The following is a 17,840-nucleotide window of genomic DNA, read 5'->3' on the forward strand; positions in this document are numbered from 1 at the left end:
TAGGCTGTATGAATATTGGAGTTTTTCAGTGAACTCAAAGACTTTTTTCACCCATTGTGTTGTTATATTTTTGTGGTCATTGAATGAATTGTGCTAGTAAAATTTTCACATGCCATGAGACCCTAAAGACTCTGAAATGTCAACATGTATCTTTTATTTCTGGAACTGAGTCATGGTATGCTTTTCAGTTTCTGTGATATCATTCTCAGAAAAGGTGAGTGTACTGCATTGCCTCTCCATCAACTGGCTTTATTTCATTAAAATGGGAGCTGATAGGCCCCAGTTCCCTGAAGCAGTAGGGCTGTTTCTTATTTGCATTTTTATACTTTCACCTATTAACAATGTACTGTGTTATTTCAGTCCCTTCTGAGTTATCAAGACGAGCTGAGAATTCTTTTTTAATTATTTTTTTTATTTTAAATATTTTTTTTATTTTACAGAGGGGTTACAGTTACATGAGTAAGGTAATGAGTACATTTCCTACCGAGCATTGTTACCCCCTCCTTTATTTTTCCCCTCCTGTCCCTTTCCTCCCCACCTCCCCACCTCCTCCCTCTCCCCACCAGCTGAGAATACTTAAGAATAAACAGATGTATAGGAGGCAGTCTTTAGAGTTGTGTCACCTGATTTGAAATTCTAGGCTCTCTACTTACTACCTTATAATTAAGATGGATGGATGCAACTGAACTACAATTTCTTCCTGTGCCCCAAGTTCACAAACTTGGCACACTGTTTAAGTCAGTGTGGTGGAAAAGCAGTAGTTTTTTTAAATTGGGGGGAGTCTCTGTAATGGTGAAGACCTGAGCTGATGTTTCACAGTATTGCAGGAAGCAGTTAACACAGATTGCAGAGAATTCAGAACTAGATGCAAACTGAATTGGTCATTTATGACTGATGAAAACACTCTGAACTCAGGCCAAGGGAATACTGCTGCTTAGCTTGGTGATAATCTTGGGTAAATTACTGAGCTATGATTTCCCCATTTGCAAAATGGTTGTTCATTCTGGCTCTTTTTCTTTTAATTTACATGGTTGACTGGATGACATACAGTGATAGGTATCATAAATGTTTAGAAATGATCATGAGCTATCCCTGTGTAATGAGATGACTCCGCTTGGGGTCAAGATCAGATGATCTTTATCATCAGCTGCCTCTGAGTCTCTTCCTTGTGCTCTCTAAAGCTTCTCTTAGTATTTTGGCAGTGTTTTTTTGTTTTGTTTTGTTTTTTGCTGGTCCTGGGGCTTGAACTCTGGGCCTGGCTGCTGTCCTGAGCTTCTCTTTGCTCCAGGTGATTGCTCTACCACTTGAGCCACAGTGCCACTTCTGGCTTTTTTGTTGAGTAGCTTTTAATGGATATAAGGGTCTCACAGACTTTCCTGCCCGGGCTAGCTTTAAATGGAGATCCTCAACTCTCAGCCTCCTGAATAGCTAGGATTATAGGTGTGAGCCACAAGGCGTCCTGTGGTAGTGATTTTTATATGGCTTCATGCCACCAGATAACTAACCTCAGAAACTTTTAAGAAGTATTGATTAGCTTACTGGATTCTTTTTAATGGAAGTACAAAGTAGAGATGTAGTTTTAGAGAAAGCTGATGATGCCAGGTGCTGGTGGCTCACGCCTGTCATCCTAGCCATTCAGGAGGCTGAGATCTGAAGGATCTCGGTTCAAAGCCAGCCCAGGCAGGAAAGTGAGACTCTTTTTTTTTAAGACATAATGCAAGTTTTATTGGGGAACATGATTGAAGTGGGGGTGATATAGCTCAGTGGATGGAGGCCTTCATGAGTGCAGGGCTCGCCACTTACCCAGAGGACCATGATTCGGGATGTATTTGACTCCACAGCCATCAGGGATGAGGCGCTTCTCAGCTACCATGTCTTCAAACTCATCCGCGCTGAACTTGGTAAAGCCCCACTTCTTGGAGATGTGGATCTTCTGACGACCAGGGAACTTGAACTTGTCCCTGCATAAGGCCTCAATTACATGTTCTTTATTCTGCAGCTTGGTGCGGATGGACATGATTACCTGGCCAATGTGAACCCTGGCCACAGTGCCCTGGGGTTTCCCAAAGGCTCCCCTCATACCTGTCTGGAGCCTAGGTAGGGGACAGTATAAAGTTAGAGTCATGAAAATACACTGGAAAACTGTCTCCAAGGTCCCTTAGGGCAACCCATACAAGCAACAGGCTGCATATACTACCAAGGAGGTTGCTGTTTGCAACCAGTGCACACCACGTCCCCATGAGAAAAGGAACCTGGTCGGCTTAATTGGCTGCAGAGAAAGTGACACTCTTATCGCCAATAAACCACTCAGAAAACCAGAAGTGGAGCTATGGCTCAAGTGGTAGAGCCCTAGCCTTTAGCTGAAGCTCAGGGACAGCATTCAGGCCCAGGGTTCAAGCCCCATGACAGAGAGAGATAGAGAGAGAGGGGGGAGGGGGAGAGGGAGAGGGAGAGAGGGAGAAGGAGAGAGAGAGAGGGAGAGAGAGAGAGAGGGAGAGAGAGACAGAGGGAGATAGAAAGAGAGCTGATGATTCTGTCCTGGGTTAATCTTTAAGAATATATCACTATTGCCTTTGCCATTTGTGCAGTATTGGGTTAGCTACTGGTTTTTGTTGTTGTTATAGTTGCTAGCTACTGTCCTACAAAAGGACTTTTTTTTCTTTTGTGCTGGTACTGAGACTTGAACTCAGGACCTGGGTGCTGGCCCTTAGCCTTTTTGCTTAAGTGCTGTACCACTTGAGCTAGCTCCTTTGTGGCTTTTGGTAGTTAATTGGTGATGAGAGTTTCACGGACTTTCCTACCTGGTTGGCTTTGAACTGTGATCCTCAGATCTCAGCCTCCTAAGTCACTAGTATTATAGGCATGGGCTATGGGCACCTAGCCCAGAGGGTCTTTTTTAAGGTATGAATTTACATATATATATATATATATATATATGTTTTATGCTTTTAGCTATCACTGAATCTTTAGATGTTATTTTTTAAGTTACTTCAATCAGGACTTTGGTGCCTTCTGTGGTTGTAAGCATCACTTGTCAGATATTTGTTATTTCAGTTTTTCATGTTCTGTTTGTGCTTGCAGAATTCATTTTAACCTAAAATATAGAAAAATGAAAGCTCTTAAAGAGTTATAGAACTTCATATTAAGGTACACACGTGTATGTGTATGTATATATATATCTACTACATACATATGTATATGTATATATACATATGTGCAAATATATGCAAATTGGGAGAAGCTACCAAGATTGCTTTGCCACCTAGATTTTTTTTTCTAGAATGAGAAGTGTGTATTGTCTCTGGTTCAGAGGACTTGATTTCCCCTCTCTGTGGTGTCAGAAGCTATGGAGCAGTGACATTGAACTTGGTTGTTAGTATGTTTTTTAAAACATCTCACTATATAGCCCAGGCTAGGCTCCAACTCACTATGTAGTCTGAGCTGGCCTGCAATTTACAATCTTCCTGCCTTAGTCTTCTGAGTGCTGGGATTATGGGCGTGGGCCATCATGCTTGGCTTTCATAGTAACATTCTTTATACTGGATTACCACTCTCTGGAAAGGCAAGGTGGGATGTGTCTTCTGGCACTGAGAGAGCCAGGCTAAACTACTCAGCCTACTAACTGGCTGCAGTGCCTATCTGAGATGGGCCTGAGAGCTCTGCATGTGTTCTTCCTAGGAACTGGCAGCTTATGACTTTGTGCTAAGGGGCAGGAATCATTTATGTGGTTGCTAAAGATATGATCAGACAAAGTATCGATTCTGAACTGCCCTGTTCCCTGTGTTCAATCCCATTCTTCCTTAGAGAAAAATGAAGCAGAGAGAACTAGGCCACTGGCTTTTGAATAATATTGATTAGGAAGCATATCGTTATAGCACACTTTTCCCCTTGTGTGATGCCATGCTGTGTGAGGCCTGCATGTACCCTGTGATCACCCCTGTAGGGACTTCCTTTCTCATGGAAAAGATTAGAAAAGTAGAACAAGAAATCCCTGAAGGCAGTACCCCAAAATACTTTCAGCGTTTCTAAATGTGTTTCTTTGAAGTTGTTGATCCTTTTGGTTTTTTAGGCCATGTGGCAGCGTGGAGGAGGTCAGTGGTGATGAACTACCTTCTGAGCAATGTCTGTCACACTACGTGGCATCTGTCCACCTCTCCCTGGCCTCAGCCACCACTGCCGCATGTCTGTGTGTCTGTCTGTCTCGCTGTTGTGCATATTCCACATGCATGTTCTTTCTCCCACAATGCCCATGTACTGGACAGTGATGTCTGTGCTGGACAGTGATGTCAGATACACTCACAGGTAGACCATTTTGAGTGAGTGAGATGGGGTAACTATCTTAGAATGTACTTTGGTCAAGTGAAATGTGTGGCCCTGGCTTTTGTTTAGATTTGCTTGGTTGAGTCTGTTATAAACAGCCAGGAATCTTGTTAATAGATCCCCTGAGCCCCAGGGAAGAGGACAGAAGTGGATTTGTTGAACCCTGTGGAGTGTGTGAAATGGTACCAAGAACAAGCTAAAATCAAATTGGCTTTTACTTATCAGGCCTGAGTTCTAGCATGTTGAAAGGATGATGATTAGTGAGAAAAAGGCCAGGATACTTTATCTTTTCTTTTGCACATTTAGGGGAAAAGCCTTCTGCTTGCTAGCATTTGAAGCAGACCATTATTGTTTCTCTACCACATCACATCAGCTTGCATTAAAAATCAACAGCAGCGAATATAACACCCTATCCATGGAAAAACCATTTAAGGCAACAATGTGCTCCAGTGCTTGAGGGGTGGGGTTTTTTTGCCTTCTGCACCAATGGATCGGTTTCTCATATCCATGCCTTTCTGACCCAGCAGCTTTTGAAAGACCAAGAAGCATTGCTCTGCTTTCTAATGCCTTCTGTAAGAGACCAGGGCTGCCATGCCTCTAGCCATGTCCCAGAGAGCATATTTGAGACAAGACAGCTTAATTTGCCTGCATGCCTAGGAAAAGCCTCTCTTTAAAACCTTAGTTTGGAAGAGCTGTAGCTAAACATTTTACTTTTCCCATCCAGGTGAACGACGGAGGCGCCGATGCCAGGTGGCATTCAGCTACCTGCCCCAGAATGATGATGAGCTTGAGCTGAAAGTCGGGGACATCATAGAGGTGGTAGGAGAGGTAAGCAAGTGGACGGGCAGCATTAGTGCCTCATGTGGCCATCAGACATATCTGTGCACCCAGCCCTGAGGAGCCCCTGCTGCAGATGCACAGGCCCACCCACTGGCCTTGACATTGGATGTTAGAAACTCTAGAAATGAAGGAAATGGGCTCCAGCAGAGGAATGACTTCTTATCATGTGCGGTCAGATGTGGGACTATTTGAAACTATTTTCTTTCTAACATGGCACACTTAAGTACCTCAGAAATTACAACCTACTATTACCAGCTTTCTCTTTTTGCTTTAATGATAAAACTCTGGTTATCTACAGTGATCAGAAGCTCCCATAATAATGGTAAATAATAGATAAATTGGCCATAAACACACATTCCCAAGGGGGGAGGGGGAGGACTATCTTAACCATGTGGAAATGTTCCATTCTGTTACTCATTTAAAAAGTCCAAATTAAGATAGTAATAAGCTTCTACTTATCAAAATCTAAGAAAGTATTTAATGGTAAGACCATTGGTGAGATTAACCAATGGATTTATATATCTGTATGATCCTTAGAGGAAGGTATTTAGCAAGGTACATCAAAAAAGCTATAAAAATCCATGTAACTATCTGACTTGATCTTATTCCTAAAAATTTATCTGTAGAAAATGGTTAACAGGGACTTGGAAGGTGGCTCAGTGGTAGAATGTTTGCCTTGCATGCATGAGAACCTGGGTTTGATTCCTCAGCAACACAAAAGCAGAAAAAGCCAGAAGGGGTGCTGTGGCTCAAGTGGTAGAGTGCTAGCCTTGAACTGAATAGCTGAGGGACAGTGCCCAGGCCCACAGTTTAGTCCTCATGACCGACAAAAAAAAAAAAAAAAAAAAAAAAAAAAAAGAAAGAGAAGAAGAAAATGTTTAACAATTTTTTTTTAATTCATGGAAAATATGTTAATTGCAGCAGTGCTTGTGATAATGAAAAATAATTGTGACTATTAAGTTGTTTCATCAAGCCCAGCAAACAGTAAAAGCATTAAGGTGGTACACATAGGCATTTAAAAATATATTTGTTATGATGCTTTGCATTACAATTATCAGTTATAGTCTAGTAAGCTGAGAGCTTTTTAATAGTAGAGGCCTGGTTTTTGTCTATCTTTTTATTTATGGTACCTGGTATAGTACCTGAAACCTAGTGAGCACTTTAATAAATACTTACCAAATAAGTAAATGAATAAATGGAAATATTAGTACAGGATTTTTTTTGTAAAATAAACGAACATATCAGAACACAATTACATATGCTAGGATATAATCATGTAAAATATAGCTATGTCCACATAACAAAAACTGAAAGGGAACAAGAGTTGAAAGTAGATCCTTTACTGTTTTCGTGCTGCTTTAAGAATACAACTAAGGGGCTGGGAAGGTGGCTCAGTGGTAGAGCGCTTGCCTTGCATGCATGAGTCCCTGAGTTCGATTCCTCAGCACCACATAAGCCAAAAGAAAAAAGCTGGAAGTGGCGCTGTGGCTCAAGTGGTAGAGCACTAGCCTTGAGCTGAAGAGCTGAGGGACAGCGCCCAGGCCCAGAGTTCAGACCCCACGACCGGACCCCCCCCCAAAAAAAAGAATACAAATAAAGCCAAGAAAAATGATTAATGTGATTTTGCCCACCTATTGGCCATAGGGAGACTGGGTATGGGTTACTCAAGGAGAAGTCTTTGTAGAGCTATGAGCATACTCAGACTATGGGAGGAGGAGGATAGGGCTTCAGCTCCACCTGCAATTCAAGGTTCCTTTCCACTCAGTTCCAGCTGAATGGTAAACTGCATCCTGGATTTGCCTCAATAGGAAAAAGGGCATACATCCATAGAGAGTTGATACTTGCATAAAATGTAAGGTTGCCTTTAAAACAATAAGAAAGAATTTCCTTTTGTTCCTGTGTACTTGCAATGTTGCAGGTATTGGGGCCATTGTTGCTGTATAAAAGACTATGCTTTCTCTGGGATAAGTATTGTATTTGTGCTAATAGGTAGCTCTTTTTAAATTCTGTTGAAGAACTAAAAGCAAAATAAGCAGAAACCTCAATTAAGCAAAAGCCTTTAACAATACAGGGACATATCTGAAATATCCCAGCATCCCTGGACTAGTGGGACCTCCACCTCACGATCAGCAAAAGCAGTCACCAACACTCAGTCAATAGAGCTAGGAGTCCTTTAATAGCCATGGCGTCTGACCTCCACTATTGAGATAGTGAAGACTAGCCCTGAAATCAAATAGCTCCGCATATTTAAAGGCAAGATACATGGGGGGGGGGGAGGTGCCACTCACAGGTGGTCAAGAAGACAGTTACAAAAGCAAAACTAGCAGTTGGTTATTACAAATGGCATCAAAGCAAAGTATGGTGGCTGAGACCAAACAATTCCCTGAAGACATCCTGGTGCCTAGGCAGGAGATGGGGGCTGTGCACCAACCTCCAAGGCCTGGAGGTAGAGCAAGCCTTCCTTTGAAGTCCAGATACCTGGCTCAATGGTTATGAGCTAGGAGGGCTCTGCTTCAGCCTTAGGAAAACATTACCTCCCCGAATAGCAGAAAGCATTGATTAGATCTCCAAATGGCCCAGTGGTGAGATAAGTCATCCTTAGAAATGCAGTTGCCTAGCTCAGCCATCCTTGGTGCTTAATTCTCTACTTTATTCAACCCTTTATCTTTAAGCATTTGGCCCTACAAATGGTCAAGTTTCAGTAACTATTAGAACGCAGCCTTGTTCTATTCCCAGGGTCTGTACCTATGTTTCTTTGGTTACCTGGGACTTGTTTGTGCCAGTTAAATTTCCTTCTTCCTTGGTCTAATCAATGCCCTATCTGCTTAATTTTTACCTGGTCCTAACAATTTCACATTTTATATTCTTTCTTTTGGGGGGAATCATCACAATATCAAGATAAGAACACAGTAGAAGTGTTCAATTCAGTCAGGTCAATGTATTAATCAATAAGAATGAAACATGCAGGGCTGGGAAGGTAGCTCAGTGGTAGAGCGCTTGCCTTGCATGCATGAGGCTTTGGGTTCAATTCCTCAGCACCACATAAGCAGAAAAAGAAGAGCCGGAAGTGGCGCTGTGGCTCAAGTGGTAAAGTGCTAGCCTTGAGCTGAAGAGCTGAGGGACAGCGCCCAGGCCCAGAGTTCAGGCCCACAACCGGACCCCCCCCCCCCCAAAAAAAAAAGAATGAAACATGCTCTATATGCAAAAATGAAACATGTTTATATACATATATGTATGTTCTTGTTGATGAATTGGTAGACTTTTCTCTATAATGTTGCAAAGGTGTATACACAAAAGTGTACCTGTATTTTTTGTTCTCAGACAACTTTTAGAAAGATTTCGAATTTATTGCTAGTTTAAAAACAAAATGAAGTGATTGAATCAAGTAGAGAAACGTAAAAAAATGACATACCTTCATCTTGATATCCACTTTCAGCTTAACATACCAAAGTATACAATAATTTGTTATTTATCCACACAACATCATGATTCAGGGCAAGGCTATTTCCCCAAATACAGGTTTTCTGATTTCAGTTTCTTTCTTTGTGCATGCATAGTGTATCCTCTGTGGTTCCCATTGTTATTTTTGCTTTTTTAAATCATTAAAAAATTATCATTAAATAGTTGTAAAAAGGGTTTCAGGGTGTATGTCCACATATATAATGTGCAGAAGTTATATCTAAAATATAAACATATGAAAACACATACAGGGCCATATATGCATGATCGAACTGATTAAAATATGGTATATGAGAGGATTGCAACCTCTGAGCTAAAGCCTAACCTAGCTTTGTGGTTTGCAAAGATGATAACTTGCATGTTCAAAATATGCCTGCATTCTCTTTCTTATGCCCATAAAAGGAGATTTGCCTCACTGAATTAGTGTTACAAACACCCTTGAATGCTTCAAAACTTTCACACAGAAATATAACCTCTGCGTGGATGGATAGTTCATCTTCTTTCATTTTTACTCATGAGAAGTCAAGTTCATTAAGAAGCTGATTGGTTAGGTTATACAGACAGGCCTTCATTCTTTCCCATTAAGATTCTGCCTTGCTTCGGGAGAGCTCTTCTTATCCCTTTTCAAAAAAGAGAACCTTGTAAAATCCATATGGGAATTTGATCATCCAAAGAGCTCAAATTTCTTTAAACTTTTTTCCAAATAACTTAGGCTTGTATACTTCTGATTTCCCATTGTATAGAAATAGTAAAACATAGCCGGGCGCTGGTGGCTCACGCCTGTAATCCTAGCTACTCAGGAGGCTGAGATCTGAGGATCACGGTTCAAAGCCAGCCCGGGCAGGAGAGACCGTGAGACTCCTATCTCCAATAAATCACCAGAAAACCAGAAGTGGCGCTGTAGCTCAAGTGGTAGAGTGCTCGCCTTGAGCTGAAGAGCTGAGGGACAGCGCCCAGGCCCAGAGTTCAAGCCCCATGACCGACAAAAAAAAAAAAAAAAAGAAATAGTAAAACATTCATATTACAGCAAGGGAAGCCATATTTAGAAGAGAAAGTGATTAGATTTGAATCATCAACACACTAGGTTGCAACCATATACAAGTAGCCAATTTGCAAGTTTAAAAGTATTTATGAGATTTTGCTGTGGAATTCATCAAATATTCCAGTGCTTACATTCTGAAAGAAATTGTGTTTATGAATATTCAGAGATTTTATTAAACAGAATGTAGGCGTTGAGATAGACTTAGTCTAATCAGGGAAGGTAAGACATAGATACCTAAGAGAACAATTAAAATCCCATAATGTGACTAGAGTGTCAAAATAACAGGATTGACAAATGAGCAAGGAATTGAAAGGTAGGCATTCTCATTGAGGATGAAGAAGGTGATTCGTAGAGTAGATAAAATAGTGACTTGACATGTGAGAGGTGATCAGTGTTTGGATTAATTTGTCAGAAGATGCATGCAGTATCATGCTAGGTGGTAGGCTAGTATGGAATACAGCCTTATTTCATGAGTAGGGGCAACTTGTAAACATTTGGGCCAAGTGTGGACTTGTGAAGCAGGTGCTTCAGGATGCAACAAGACAAAGCTTAGTGCTTCCCACACTGAACTTTCAAAGGGGCATGCCACTCAAAGCCTCCCTCAGAACTGGGGGTTTTCTGAGGTGAACATGTCCCCATGGGTGATTTTCTCACTAGGGAATAATAACTGACAAAGCTTAAGGCTTTGATTCATCAGAAAGGCCATTTTGCTGGTTTGATTTCCTCTTTGTTTATATTTTTCAAACTGGAATGATGACAAAGCCTTAGTAGAGTCATTTAGTAATTTGGGGGCCTGTAAATAGCTCATGGCTCTTTTCAAAGACACTGCTGAATGATGTTTCCAGAAGTCCTACCACAAACTAACTCTCCCTTTCTTCTCTCCCTACTTCCTTCCTCCCTCCCTCTTCCTTCTTCCCTTCCTTTGTTTTTGAGATCAACTCTTGCTGTATAGCTATGTAGTCCAGGTTAGATTCCAATTTGAGATTCTCTTTGTCTCAACCTCCTGAGTGCTGGGATTATAGATGTGTAGCACCATATTTGGCTTTAGAAACTCTACTTTGATGAAGATCATGGATGTTGTTCTGCCTTATTGGGCAGAATTGTTTAAGCCTTAAATAGAACTTACATGTTTTCCTAAATCATTTCCCTTCCAACTACTCTATAGACTTATCTTTTGAAGCTCCCTTCTTATATGAAATATGATTGTTCTCAGAAGAAAAAGGGGAGGGAATAAAAATGACACCTCCGCCCCCATGTAAAGAATGTTCAGGTCCAGCCAGAAAGAGGTGAACTCCACAGGAGCTGGGAGGAAATATTGGCCTAGACATTTAGGACTTAGATAATGCTTGTTTATATTTGACACAACCGGCTTTCCATATCCTAAAGTCAACAGGGAGAGTTATTTAAAGCAACCAAAGTGGAAAATAATGTAGATGTTTATGCCTTCAGGAAGTGGCCCCTTAGAAACATATTTTACCTTAATGTCATTGATAAAAAGATATTTTCTGACAAAACACTTCGTAATTTTTTAACAATAAAAGAGTTAAATTATGCCTTAGGACAATTAGGCAATCTAGAAATGGTAGAACCAAAGGTGATTGCTTAAAAATGGACTGGGGAATTTTCAGGGTGATGGAAATGCTCCGTTGACAGAAGTATGGGCTACAATAGGTATAAACAATATGATTGTACTCTTAAGATCTGTGCATTTATGTAAACTGTATATCTATTTTAAAAAACATTTAAAAAATGATCTTAGTATTTTTCAAGTATTTTCACATTTTTCAAAATACTTTCAGGTACCTTTCAAATATAGGAGAAATGACTAGCATTAAAATTCTCATTTCATTCTTTCTGGGAAGATTTTGAGGAAGATTTTTAAGAATGGTAAGATACAGCTCTTTCCTTAGAGTTTGGAATGTCTTTTTTTTCTTTCAGGCAAAAAGAACTACTATTTAAAAAGTGGAGCTAACTTTATTGGCCTGTGTACCTCTTTCCCTTGAGTCTTCAACCTTCCCTTTCAGTTTGCAACTGACTGGGTTTGGGGGAACAAAGTAGTCATTGAGTGAAAAAAGCTATCGCAGCCCTTAAGTGGAATTTTCTCTGGCTGCTTGTACCCACAGGTAGACATTAGACTTGGTAAACCTGCTGTTCTATTTTTAGTAGAGCTGACAGGTTTAAAAAATTCAAGAATGATAAATAGGAGCTCTTCAGAATAGGTAGATACTCACGGGAAAGTGTTTCGCTTCTTTATTCCCAACCATCCTACTTCTTGCCTAGCAAATGTAGATGATGTTTGCATGATTGGGTAGGGTGGGTAAATTTACCTAGTTGTCTCCTCAACTTTCACCAGGGCTAAGATTTTAAAAAACACACTTTCTTGGGCCCTGAACCTACTTAGATGCTATTGATTCTAAAGGCATGGAAATTGCCAGGCTATAAACGGTATAAGTGGTTTTACTTGGCCTTTCTCTAACAGCACCATGTGGAAGCTACCCTGCTCCCAGTTCTGGCCATAGGCAGGATTTGCCTTGGGGCACAGATTGTAGAGCTGGCCAGATTGGTCACAGAGGGACACAGGTAAGGTTTGTTCTCATCCTAGAGCCACGGTGAGAACAAGACTATTTATGTGTAGGGTTGTGTGGTTGTAGGACAAGGTGGCACCTCTCCCTTTTTATTGCTTTCCTGAGGGCAGAAGTTGTAAGTCCTTTGAGGCCTCTAAACTCTAGTACTTTATTACAAAGAGGACACATTTCTTTTCCTCCTTAAATGCAGAAACATCACCATAAATCAACCTGATTTCTAAGCAGGTGTACAAGCTCTGCCAATTCCTTTTTTGCTACAGAAGCTTTTCCAGGATGGGGTCTTTTTTATCTGTTTTCTTCACCAGTGAATTATCAAGAGGTCATGGGGAAGTACAGGATAGATGATCATTAAACATTGGTGGGATTGGTGGCACTGGGACAACCATTCAGGCCTGGGTATAGCAGAACTAATTCAGAATAGTGGCAAAGTTGGGTAGGTACTTGCACAAGGCCATGGATTTGTTCACTAACACCACAGGAGCATGTGTATACACACACACACACACACACACACACACACACACACACACAGAGGTGACAGTATAGTCTTGGTCTGTTGGTGCCCTTGGTTTCTCACAGGAAGGGAAAAATATCCTTTGTGGGACAAATCAGAGCTTGATACCATGGAGGACTTCTCCCAAAGATCTCCATGTTGTTTATTTCCTTGTTCATTCAGTATGCGGTACTGTGCTTTATTCCTGGAATGAAGGAAGGAAGAAAGGAATATCATTAGTTGGGTTTTTAAATGTCCTTGCCTTTATGTCAGAAGTTGAACTAAAATATCCCTCAAATGAGATAGTGTGTCAGCAAGAATCATTTTTCTCCTACCTCCAGGCACAATCTTGAGACCAAAACAGCAGGCTGTAAGAAGAAATAGCACAGAACAGCACTCTTTGGTCTTGGGGCCAGGCTCTCCTCCACCATGAAGGGCTCACCTCACAAAGAAACACGCCTTGGGCCTGTGGTGCCTTTGATGGGAAGTGTGCCCCCAGGCGATGAGCCATGGTTTTGTTGTCTGCCCCTCCATTTGTTGTGTAGCTAATGATAGATCTCTGCTGCTTTCCCGTAGGCCTCACAGACTGTTCTTTGACAGTGATACAGGCATCTGGGGGTGTGGCTAGGTGAAGATACCCCTGTTTTCCCAGCAGGCAGCCACTGATCTTACACATCAGATGCACTTCCCTCCAGGATCTGGGGCTAGACTGCTTATTACTGGGAACAGGAACATTTCAGACATCATCAAATTGAATGGCATGGGATTGCTCTTGCTGCCCTGCACAGCCAAGGATTTGACCACAGATGGCTCATTTGTGGTTCCTGCCCTTGGTTTTCTTCTCCTGCCTTGTGATTCTGAGGTTACTTATTCAGGACCAGCACAAAGGACCCCATGCTACAAATTCTGTAACTTTTGATATTCAGACCCATAGCAAACCTTCCTAACCATCTGAATTCTACAAAAAAAGTTCCTTGAGAGAATAACATATATATATCCCTTGGGTTGGCATAGACACATGGAAATGCCAATCAATGTAAATGCTATTGAATGTACAAGTTGATACTGAATAGTCATTAGGACAATCATGCATATAGAGCTGCTGTCTGCATTCTTTCCCTTAAGATTTTGTGGTTGTACAAACATGATCACTACTCTGCAAGTTTATCCCATGAGTTCCCTAACAAATGCTCTAAACATACTGTTCTGATTGTCTCTGTTCCAAAGGCTTCATCAGCTCCCGTCCCCTTCTGGAATGTCTCATACGCCTGTTCTCCAATCATAGCTATTGTTTCTCCTTCCTTCAAGACCTATCTTAATTTTGATTTCTCTTTTCTCAAAGCCTTTAGTTTCTTGGGTCTCACTAAGCTCTGCTTTGTGTAACAAGTTTGATTTCTTGCTAAGTCATGGTATTTTCTCCTCTGTTTACCTCGCATCACTAGTTTTCTATTCATACCTTTCTGTTTTGGTAGATTGTTATTTTCTTCAGGAAAAATAAAGACATGTCCCATACAGCCACCTGTATAGAAACATAACACACATAACATGTGTGATATGTGTTAATTATCTTTATTATATAGCTAGAGGAAAGGGCTTTGCTTTAGTTAGAGGTGAGTGAAAATAGTGTTAAGTTTTGTCCATTGGTGTTTGTGATTACCTCCCTTTCCTTAGTCTGAAATCTCAAGATTATGTGGCCTGCTTTCTGGTTCCCTGGTAACTTTTCAGCTTTGGGTCCCTCTCTCTGTCCATTGGTGGGCTCCATTCCATGCCATACAGATTGAAGAATGTCTGACTCTTCTCTTTGCTTCTCTGCAGGTAGAGGAAGGATGGTGGGAAGGTGTTCTCAATGGAAAGACTGGAATGTTTCCTTCCAACTTCATCAAGGAGCTGTCAGGGGAGTCGGATGAGCTTGGCATTTCCCAGGATGAGCAGCTTTCCAAGTCAAGTAAGAAAATCTATCCTACTAAACAGGAAAAGGGGGACCAGTGGACTGCCCCAGCTTCCTTTCTGTACTATGCCCTATGCTGCAAGACTCTGACAAACACTCTTGGATGTTTTCTGGGTTGTGCTATGTTGACCCATTGCAGTTTAGTAGATTTATAAAGCTGGGACCTGTAGCCATACAGTCTATACATTTCTGGATAGGTTACTCTAGCCTATGGTTTGCCATGGAAGTAATGTTTCATGAGTGGCCCATGTTGCTGTGCCTCCATGCACTTCTAGAATATTGTTTACTATTGAATTCGTAATTACCTTTTAAATGAACCCAATGCAATAGTATTTCTCACTGTCCCATAAGGACCTTGGAGAAAAGTATCAACAAAAAAAAATGCATTGGTGGCAAGAAGTGCTGTGTGCAAAATTAAGTGCATGCCAGTTCCCTTGGAACTATAACATGATGACTGAGAATCCAGGCCCCTACCTTGGGTAAGCTTGTGTTGCCTTCTGAGATGGTGAGATCGAACTTCAGGTCTTTCTTTCTCCAGGGCCCGAAAGTCTCCCTCCAGCTTCTCTGCTGCCCTTTCCAGCTCATGGAGCAAAAGGTCAGGACCGGGAAGCTTTGTTCTCCCAGTGGCTAACCCACCTTTCCATGTGGGCGTCTCTGTTTTATCTTGTGCCATGTCGAGCCAAGGTCATAGGCATGACTGTTGTCGGAGGCTCCACTGTGTTGTAGTGGTGCAGCACCTGGGGTTGCTGACTCTCCTTCCTGACAGAGGAGGAAAGTACAGCTCAGTTGCCAAAATAATTGTTCAATGTCGTTAGTTTCCATTTGGAACAGCTTGACTTGAGTGATGTTCTTATGTTGGCTTGGTGTCTTTTTTCTCTCGTGAGTAGCATGATTTAAGTGCTTGGCTCGGAAGTAAAGCCATTTCCAGGGAAGTGCTCAGATGACCTCCTTTGCTTGGTTGTCTCTACAGCTCTGCATCCTCAGTCTGACGTGCATAGAAATGGCTCTCCTGGCGAGTTAGGTAGTTCAGTAGCTTCAGCAGCACCCCTTCCCTCCACTGCCAAGGCCTGGAGCTCTCATTCCTTGAATTCCTATCCATCCTAGAGTTTATGATGGGAAGGACCTGGAAGTGCTTTGGGAGCAAATGAAGTATCTTGGAGCTCCTGTTGCCTTCTTTGGTTTGGGCTGCAGGCTTGTTTTTTCTCCAGTGAATGAGTATGCCAGTTGGAGCTGCTATTGCACCTCTTGCTCCAATCCATATTAGAACTCTGGACTAGTATCATACCTGGTAATCAGGTACTATAATAACAGTACTGTACCTCAAGGACATTGTGGATTAAATGTGATTTTTTTTGGCGGAAGGACCAAATTGGGTCATTATAACTTTATTTCCATGTGGAAATGCATTCTGAGTTCCAATAGCAAGAATGAGTGTAAATCACCTTACCCATTGAAGGCCCTCAATAAATGGTAGTTCTCATTGTTAATCAAGATAGACAGTTGGGTCATAGTCTAATTGGACACTATGGATATAACTGGTTAGTGTTCAGCTGTTTGGAAGCTGTTTTCCTCACTGATGGATGCTCTGGCCATTGAAGCATCTTGTCTACGTTTGGAAATTACTTTGTAACGAGTCTCCTGATACAGAAAAGGAAATTTGGGAAATTTTGGTAGACCCTTGACCTCTTGGTGACCTTCTGTCTTAGCTATGTGTTCTCAGAGCTGGAGAGTCAGAGAAGAATAAATGCCTCCAGAGCTGTTGAAATATGTTGTCCCCTACCTGTTCTGGGTCAGTAACAGACAGCTGACCCTGCTTGGACTCTCAGCTCAAAGCATGTGATGCTAGTGGTGCAGGAAGATTGGGAGGCTGAGTAGAATGGTTTTTTCAGTCATCTGACTTCTCTTTACCTGCCTGTCATCATTCAATTATTAGCCTTCAGGTTCAGGATTAAGATAGCCCAATGGTTTCAGCAGCCATGTTTAGTTTATGACGGATGCTTCTGATAAAAACAGAAGGGCTTTTGTATAGTTCAGGAAAAGAAGGCCCATCTCTCCATCTACCTGACTATATTCATATATCTGCTTTTCTTTCTCTCTTTCCTTCTTTCCTCCTTTGATTCTTCATTTGTTCAATATCTCTTAAGCTTCTATTTGTTACTAAAATGCTTTCTGAAGCACTGAAGATCCCGAGATAAAGTTTAAATCCCTTGTCGTCTGCAAGCTTACTATGACAGAAAGGGAATACATATATTCCTAGAAATTTAGGAGCTGACATCTGAGGAAGAGTGGTTTATAAAGACAGAGATGCTAGTCCTACATTTTCTAGGGGAAGGTGTGGTCACAAAGGGTTTCATGGAAAGGTAAATGTTAGAATTATGTCTCTGTAGTTTACTCCAAATGGAAGCAATCTCTTGAAAGAGAAAAATAGCCTTTCTCAAGTGTTCTGACAGGATTTATATGTGAACTTGTTTCAGCATATGATTATGTGAAAACAAATATAATCAGATCACCTATAGACATTATGGAAACTAGTGGGATTTGCATAAGCAGCAGCTTTCATTCTAGAGTGAATTTGTTTATTCACTATCCCCAGCGAGTAGCATTAGTACTTTTGATGTGCTTTACATTTTGAAAAATCTTTTTTTTTTGTTTTGAAATAAATAAAGATTCACAGGAAGTTTTAAAAAATCAACATAAAATTATAGGAATGGCACAAGTACACCTCACCGTGTTTCCCCTCAGTGATACTTTTAAATTATAGTAAATGCATATTTATTTTTGCCTGAAATTAGCTGATGTAAAATGTAGCTAATGTACAAAAGGGATCTAGATTTTTTTCTACTATGAGCTAAAATGTACTTCATTAAGTAGGTTGTTTGACCAGCCTATGTAGTACTCTGTAAATTCCAGTTAATTTTTCCTCAGAGATTGCTTACTTAATATATGACTCTGGGGATAAGTTAAAATCTAATGTTTGTACCATATTTGTAATTTTTAGAGGTCACAGTGGCATCATATCAATATTCTTTTAAGCGCTGCCAGATGTTAGACTATTGCTTCTAAAGATAGATAAAAATCTGTATTTGAGTATTAGAGAACATTGTGTGCAATGTAAACATCTTTTTGTTTAAAACATGAACACACACACAAACA

General features: G+C 41.0%; 1 protein-coding gene and 1 non-coding gene across 8 annotated transcripts in view; one reads left to right on the plus strand and one right to left on the minus strand.

Annotated features, from left to right (window-relative positions):
• Positions 1-17,840, plus strand: part of Sh3kbp1 (SH3 domain containing kinase binding protein 1) — a 334,803-nt gene that overhangs the window by 169,035 nt on the left and 147,928 nt on the right. For 4 of the 7 annotated variants that reach the window (XM_070040763.1, XM_070040767.1, XM_070040766.1 and 1 more), the window contains exons 4-5: positions 5,045-5,148; positions 14,555-14,684. In XM_070040763.1, coding sequence (XP_069896864.1) covers positions 5,045-5,148; positions 14,555-14,684 — 234 coding nt within the window. Of the gene's footprint in view, positions 1-5,044; positions 5,149-14,554; positions 14,685-15,225; positions 15,283-17,840 lie in introns of all 7 variants that reach the window. The other 3 variants (XM_070040761.1, XM_070040765.1, XM_070040764.1) reach the window with 1 other exon arrangement.
• Positions 2,141-2,275, minus strand: LOC138840551 (small nucleolar RNA SNORA70). The gene has a single exon (XR_011376118.1). It is a non-coding gene; the product is annotated as a small nucleolar RNA SNORA70 (small nucleolar RNA).

Source organism: Dipodomys merriami, unplaced genomic scaffold (assembly GCF_024711535.1).
Source record: "Dipodomys merriami isolate MVZ:Mamm:240054 unplaced genomic scaffold, mDipMer1.0.p SCAF_3, whole genome shotgun sequence".
Classification (NCBI taxonomy): domain Eukaryota; kingdom Metazoa; phylum Chordata; class Mammalia; order Rodentia; family Heteromyidae; genus Dipodomys; species Dipodomys merriami.